Consider the following 8,033-nt stretch of genomic DNA (forward strand, 5'->3'; position numbering starts at 1 on the left):
ATTTCAGACAAATTGATTTAAAACCTCAAAAGAACTGGGAGAGAATTTTAAGTTTCATGAAACCCATCCATCCCAATATTTCCGTGCTGGGTTCAATACTTGAAGTAAATCTGAAAAGGTAGCAAATTGGGGTATCCGTCAAAAGTGTGGCAATGGTCATGAGTTTGTATTCCTGATTCCTCCTGTGGCAGCTGCTTTTTAGGATTGTGAAGAATAAGGAAAGATGTTTTCAAGGCAAAAACTGAGAAATCAAACAAAATGACCATGAAGAGTTCTCTCGAATTTAATGAAGGCTGAGGAACAATTGGTTGGCCCATCCAGCCTTGGAATAATAGAGCAGATTTGTTAAAAATCAAATTTATACTTGGACCAACAAACAAACTGAAAAGTTTAACCTTGCATCCTTCACAAGTAATTGAAGGAGACAGTAGCTTACCTTTACTCTTTGTTGCCCACAGCGGCTGGTGGTCCAGGCAACAGGTTCTGCTCAGAAAGGAGGCCAGGTACAGCAACTTCAGGTTCAGAGAGTGCAGCAGGTAAGAAAGGGCGGTAAACCTGAAGGAGACAGCAGTGTGGCCGAATCTAGTCTTCTCTTGACCGTCTTGCTATTTTGATTTCTTTCCCAAAGCTTTTAGTGCAGTGCTAAAATATGATCGAGTTGCTTAGGAATGCAAGAGTTTGTTGACTTTTTTTTAATGTTTCCTGTCTCCCCTTTTCTCCCCTCTTGCAGTGCCATGATTTCATGATTTATCAGTTGCCCCCGGCACTCTGTCCAAGATATTGTCTTTCAGTTGTGATCAGGATAACTCTTTTTGGGATTGTCTGAAAAGAACGTGAAAGAGGTTGAAAAGCAACTTGACTTGCAGATGGCCTAGGATCTTGGGGGGGAAAAAAAAGTGCTGCAAGATTCCAGTTTTGGTTTTGGTTAATACTTGTTGTATTTGTTTTAGGTTCAACAGGTGCAGTCAGTTCAACATGTTTATCCATCGCAAGTTCAATATGTGGAGGGCGGGGATGCAGTCTACACCAATGGCACTATGTAAGTGACCCACGTTTGATCAACCCTAATGTCACCATTTCTGTTTGTCTTGGCAGTTCTTTTAAATCTCAATTCTCTGCCTTCTCTCTACCCCTTTTTAATACTTTTGTCTCTGAATACTTTATCCCTCTTAAACCCCACAGATAAATTTATATTTATCGGGAGGGTTTAAACTAGTGTGGTAGGGGTTGGGAACCGGAGCAGTAGGTCACTAAGTATAGAGACTGGGGAACAGCTTGAGTCTAAGGCAAATATAGCTAAGAGGGAAAGCAGTCAGGGAGAGGTTGCTGAGCTCAGCGGAACTGGAGACTTGGACTACATTTGCTTCAATGCAAGAAGTATAACAGGTAAGACGGATGAACTTAGAGCGTAGATTATTGAGTGCAATTATGACGTTGCTGTCACCGAGACATAGTTGAAAGAGGGACGGGATTGGCAGCTTAACATTCCAGGATATTGATGTTTTAGATGAGATAGAGGAGGAAGCAAAAGAGGTGGGGAAATATTACTGGTTAGGGAACATAACGCAGCTGTGTTGAGGGAGGACACCCTGGAGGTATCTTGCAGCGAGGCATTATGGGTCGAGCTCAAGAATGGGAATGGTGCGGTCACAATGCTGGGATTGTAGTACAGATCTCCCAGCTGCCAGTGGGAGATAGAGAAAGAGATGTATAGTCGGATTCTGGAAGGATGTGAAAATAACTGACTGGAACTCCTTTCATGCAGGGGATTTGGATGGAGAGCAGTTTGTGTGTCCAGGAGGGTTTTTTGAAACTGTGTGTGGGTAATCCAACGATGGAGGGGGACACATTGGACCTGGTGTTGGGAAATGAGCCTAGCCAGGTAATCGAAGTTTCAGCAGGGGAGCATTTTGGGAATAGTGATCATAATTCCGTAAGTTTTCGGATACTTATGGATGAGGACAAGAGTGGACCTTGGACAAAGGTGTTAAATTGGGGGAAGGCCAACTATAACAGAATTAGGCAAGAATTGGCGATTGTGGATCAGGAGCAGCTGTTTGAGGGTAAATTCACATCTGTCGTGGGAGCCTTTTAAGGATCACTGATTAGAGTGCAGGACAGGCACAGTTCCTGTGAAAATGAGGGACAGGAATGGCAGGTCTCTGGAACCTTGAATGACAAGGGAAATTATTAGCTTAGTCAAAAAAAAAACATACCTAAGGTCTGGACAACTAAAAACTGACTAAGTCATTAGAGAATATAGAGAAAGTAGGAAGGAGCATAAAAGGGGAACAAAAACAAAGTTGCTGGAAAAGCTCAGCAGGCCTGGCAGCATCTGTGGAGGAGAAAACAGTTAACATTCTGGGTCTGGTGACCCTTCCTCAGAACTTAAAAAAAAAAAAAGGATACCCTTTGACGGATACCCCAATCTGCTACCTTTTCAGATTTACTTCAAGTATTGAACCCAGCCCTGAAATATTGGGATGGATGGATTTCTGAAACTTAAAGGGGGAATTAGGATGGCTAAAAGGGGCTATGAAATGCCCTTGGCCAGCAGAGTTAAGGAGAATCTCAAAGCATGCTATACATATTAGAAGCAGGAGGGTGACTAGGGAAAGACTAGGTCCACTCAAGGGTAAAGGAGGGAGGTTATGTGTGGAAATAGGTGAGATTCTTAATGAGTACTTTACATCAGTATTCACCAAAGAGAGGGATATTGAGATTCGGGAAAGATGTGTGAACTCTCTCAGGCAGGTCAACATACTAAAGGAGCAAGTATTGGTTGTCTTGAAATGTGTTAAGGTACACAAGTCCCCAGGACCAGATGGGATCTATCCCGGAACACTATGGGAGGCATGAGAGGAAATAGCTGGGACCTTAACAGATATCTTTGCATCCTCCTTGGCCTCAAGTGAGGTTCCAGAGGACTGGAGAATGGCCAGTGTTCATTCCTTTGTTTAAGAAGGGAAACAGATAATCCAGGTAATTATAGGCAGGTGAGCCTGATGTCAGTGGTGGGGAAGCTGTTGCCGAAGATACTGAGAGACAGGATTTATTCACCTTTGGAAACGAATGGACTTGTTATTGCTGGGCAGCATGAGTTTGTGCGGGGAAGGTCACCAATAACCAACCTGATTGAGTTGTTTTTTTGTAGGAGGTGACAAGAATGAGGGCAGTGGATGTTATCTACGTGGATTTTAGTAAGGTGTTTGATAAGAAACCTTTTGGCAGACTGGTACAGGATGCAGAGTCTCGTGGGATCCGGGGTGAGCTGGTTAGATGGATACAGAACTGGTTTGCTCATAGACAAAGTAGCAATGGAAGGGTACTTTTCAGAACAGTAACTATTGCTGTTCCAAAGGGATCAGTGCTGGAACCTTCATTTGTAATATATAAATGATCTGGAGGAAAATGTAGATAGTCTGATTTAGTAAGCTTGTGATAACACCAAAATTGGCAGAGTTGCAGATAGTGCAAAGGATTGCCAAAGGTTACCAGGGATAGGGGTTGCAGATTTGGACAGAGAAATAACGGATGGAGATTAATCTGGACAAATGTGAGGTGATGAATTTTGGAAGATAAATTCAGGTGTAAATTATACCATAAATATCAGATGCCTTAGGAATATTGACATACAGGGGTATCTGGATCACAGATCCCTGAAAGTGTCAACACAAGTAGATAAGGTGGTCAAGAAGGCATAGAGCTGCTTGCCTTCATTGGCTGGGGCATTGAATATAAAACTTAGCAAGTTGTGTTACATAACACAATGTGGAGCTGGAGGAAGACAGCAGGCTAGGCAGCATCAGAGGAGCAGGAGAACTGACGTTTCGGGTCGGGACCCTTCTTCTTTCCTGCTCCCCTGATGCTGCCTGGCTTGCTGTGTTCCTCCAGCTCCACACTGTGTTATCTCAGACTCCAGCATTGGCAGTTCTTGCTATCCCCAAGTTGTGTTACAGCTGTACAAAACTTTGGTTAGGTCACATTTGGAATATTGTGTGCAGTTCTGGTTGCCACACTACCAGAAAGATGTGGATGCTTTGTAGAGGGTGCAAAGAAGGTTTACCAGGATGTTGCCTGTTCTGGAGGGTTTTAGTTATGAGGAACGGTTGGATAAACTCAGATTGTTTTCACTGGAAAGATGGCAGCTGAGAGATGATCTGATAGAAATCTAGAAAATTGAAAGGCGGAGATAGGATGGATAATCAGAAGCTTATTCCCAGGGAGGAAAGGCCACCTAAATAGGGCACAGGTTCAAGGGAGAAAAGTGTGGGAAAATTTTTCAGAGTGAGGTGGTGGAAGCAGGCACATTATCAACGTTAAGGTCCGTCTTGATAGACACATGACCAGGATGTGAAGAGAGGGCTAGAATGGGAAATAAGTAGCGAGTCTGAATAACAACTAAGAATTGGCCTGTGTATATATGAATATCTACAACCTCTGAGATGTTCCTCCTGAATTACGTTTGCACAGACTTGTGACCAGTTGTCCTGGCGTCAGCATGGCTCTGGTGTAGTCCATCCCAATGGTACACCCCAACACCAGAGTCCACTTTCACACAGCTTTTGAGTCTCTTGTTCATCTCCAATTTTATCTTATGACAATTTGCTCAAAGCCCAGATTATAATGCAGTGATTACAAAACTAAATGAAACATTTAATGGTGAAAGGTAGGTGAGATTAAGTGATAAAAGGAATGATACTCTAAGGTAAACAGAATGACGGGATAAAAACTGAAAGATGGGTTCGGAGGAAGTATGGATGAGAGAGAACTGAATTATCCTGAAAAGATTATGATCTGAAGTGTTGAATTCCACGAGTCCAGAAATCTAATTGAAAAATTCCTCCGGTTCACATTGAACTTCACTGGGACAGTCCAGGAGACTGAGGCTGAAGTCAGAATGGGAGGTTAGCAGAGAATTAAAATCTCAGACTCCAGAAGCTCAGTCATGTAACCTGAACGAAGGTAGCCACTCAGTTCTGAGTTTGGTCACCCCAATGTTGAGATTGCAGCATGAGCCCTGCACCACGAAATAAACATTGCATTGAAAGAAGTTCAAATAAATCACAATTGTGTCTGATCATATTTGGAGCTCTGAATGATCAGAAGGGAGGAAGTAAAAGGGTTAATTTGCATTTCCAATGTATGCGTGAGAAGGGGGTAATAGTAGACCAGGGTGTTGCAAAGGGAGCAGTCTGTTTAGCATGCTGACGGGATAATGTGTGGATGGATGTATTGGGGAATGATGTATTGAATATGAGAGCTGGTGGTGTGGAAGGTATAGACTCAATCACTTTGTAGTTCTGGAAGGGGAGGGCAAGTGCTGAGAGCAGAAATGCAGGAAAGGGAACAAACATGACTGGGGGGATTCCTAGGTTGAGAAAAGGGAAAACCTTGAAAGTATTGAAATTGAAAGTAGCAGCATCGAGGCAGTTGTAATGGAATCCCTGAAATTTACAGTACAGAATAAGATTGTTCAGCTGACCTTATCTCTGGTTGTCGAGGAGCCATACAACCCAATGTTTTGGAGTAGATCTGTAGCTCGGGTTGTGGGTGTTGAGGTTGGTTGGCTCGCCGAGCTGGTTTGCTGTTTTGCAGACGTTTCATTACCATGCTTGGTAACATCCTCAGTGCAGCCTCCGATGAAGTGTCGGTGTGTTTTCCCGCCTGGTTTTTAAACTCTGGGGTCCTTTTGAGATGCATTGCCTCACTTCTGGTTTTCCTTCATAGTGGAATGTATATGGGGTCGATTTCAATGTGTTTATTAATAGCATGCTTCGTGGAGTGCCATGCTTCCAGGAATTCTCGTGCTTGTCTCTGCCTAGCCTGTCCCAGGATCTTGGTGTTGTCCTAGTTGAAGTTGTGGTTCTCCTTGACACTGCTTGGTGTGCAGTTTTACATGTTGCAACGCTTCAGTTGTATATCTAAGTATTTCTTAAATGTTGTAAGGGTCCTGCATCCGGTCAGGCAATAAGTTCTAAGACACCAGCACACCCTGGATGAAGAAAATTCCACTTCGATTCCCTCTGAATCTCTTACCTTAAATCGAAACCCTTGGTTATGGATCCCTGAAAAAAATGGAGGAACTGGGAGAATGGGATAGAGCCCTTAAAGGGATTGTTATGGGAGGAGATGTATCTGAGACAGCTGCAGGACTCTGGATTATTAAAGATCCGCAGAAACGGAAACGGATAAGTCAGTGTAGGCAGGAGATTGAAGCCAAATGAGTGAAGGTCAATGAAGGGTGGAGTTGGAGGGAAACTTGATATTTTCCAGTGTGGGGCACAAGTGAGAAATGACATAGATGTAGTTATTAATGTACTTAAAAGGTGACGATGACACCAGAGTAGGAAACAATGACTTGATTTTTGGTGTCATGGAGTTTGGAATTGGCTAGGTAAGAGGGTAGTTTGCTAAATAACAGAAATATGTGTCAACAGATATAATGGTAGTTAGGGTTCAACCCTAAGGACAAAGTGCTGCCAGTTCAGAGGAACATGGCTGAGTGAGTGTGCAGAGAAGTTGATGGCCCTTGTTGGGCCAGCAGTTTTTGATGAGAAGATTGAAGGAAGCCAGAGGGAGGGCTCCCAAACTTTAAAGGAGAAACATTTTACAGGTCAGGAGTTTGACCATAACTTACTTTGTTCATCTTGAGTGACATCCTTGTGAATTGTCAGTGGACTTGTTGATGGCCTATCTTTTCTATTATACAGTACAGCCCAGATGAGGTGCTCTGGTCCATCGAGTCTACACTGACAAATAAAACTTCTTTAAATCAAAGTGAGACATACGTGACACTCAAAACAGTATTCCAGATGGGATTTAACAAGGATTCTGTATAATGGTAATGGTAGTTCCACAGATTTAATTTTGAATCTGAACTGAATGCTACTTTTCACCAGCAGCATCCAGATTTTGTGATTTAGTGCTACAGTACAATTCAAATCCTGAATCTTCTAATTCTAACTTGGCGCGAGTGCTACCAGTTGGGCCAAGATAACATCTTGGTCAAACATGTTGGGGCATGAAGCAGCACAGAGAACCTGACAGTCCAGGGTTTGGGTTAAAAATTGACAGGCACAGAGTTGTACAGCACAGAAACAGATACTTTTGGTCCACCTCGTCCATGCCGACCAGATATCCTAAATTAATCTAGTCCCATTGGCCAGCATTTGGCCTATATCCTGCTAAATCTTTCCTGTTCATGTAACCATCCAGATGCCTTTCAAATGTTGTAATTGTACCAGCCTCCTCCACTTCCTCTGGCAGTTTGTTCCATACATGCACCACCCTCTGCATGAAAAAGTTATGTCGTTTTATATCTTCTTCCCTTTCACCTTAAACCTATGCCCTCTACTTTTGGACTCCCCTACCCTGGGAAAAAGATGGTGGCTAATCACCCTACCCGTGCTCCTCATGAATTTATAAACTCTAAGGTTACCCCTCAGCCTCTGATACTTCAGGGGAAATAGCACCAGCCTATTCAGCCTCTCCCTATAGCTCAAACCCTCCAACCCCAGCAACATCCTTGTAAATCTGTTCTGAGCCCTTTTTTGAGTATAACATTAACTTTCCTATAGCATGGAGACCAGAATTGAATACAGTACTCCAAAAGTGGCCTAACTAATGGCCTGTACAGTCACTACATGACCTCCCAATTCTGTACACTATGCACTGACCAATAAAGGCAAGCATGCCAAATGCTGCCTTCACTATCTTTAAATCTGTGACTCTACCTTCAAGGATCTTGTTGTCCTTCTAGATGGTAGCGGAAGGTGCTGTCTAAGTAGCTGAAGTGAATTTCTGCAGTACATCTTGTAGATGGTACACACTGCTGATATGAACATCTTAACATGAAAATGATCACGGTAGAAACAGCACTGTTGAACTATTTCAGAGATAGTAGGAACTGCAGATGCTGGAGAATCTGAGATAACAAGGTGTAGAGCTGGATGAACACAACAGGCCAAGCAGCATCAGAGGAGCAGGAAAGCTGACGTTTCGGGTCTAGACCCTTCAGAAAATTTCAGAAT

General features: G+C 43.1%; 1 protein-coding gene across 1 annotated transcript in view; it reads left to right on the forward strand.

Moving 5' to 3' along the window:
• Positions 1–431: 431 nt before the first annotated feature.
• The window catches only part of LOC125481712 (DNA-binding protein RFX2-like), a gene marked incomplete at its 5' end in the record, with an annotated part of 17,127 nt that continues 9,525 nt past the window's right edge, over positions 432–8,033 (forward strand). The window contains 2 exons of the mRNA XM_048593602.1: positions 432–536; positions 951–1,039. Coding sequence (XP_048449559.1) covers positions 432–536; positions 951–1,039 — 194 coding nt within the window. The remainder of the gene's footprint in view (positions 537–950; positions 1,040–8,033) is intronic.

Source organism: Rhincodon typus, unplaced genomic scaffold (genome assembly GCF_021869965.1).
Source record: "Rhincodon typus isolate 14 unplaced genomic scaffold, sRhiTyp1.1 hic_rhity00003239, whole genome shotgun sequence".
Classification (NCBI taxonomy): Eukaryota; Metazoa; Chordata; class Chondrichthyes; order Orectolobiformes; family Rhincodontidae; genus Rhincodon; species Rhincodon typus.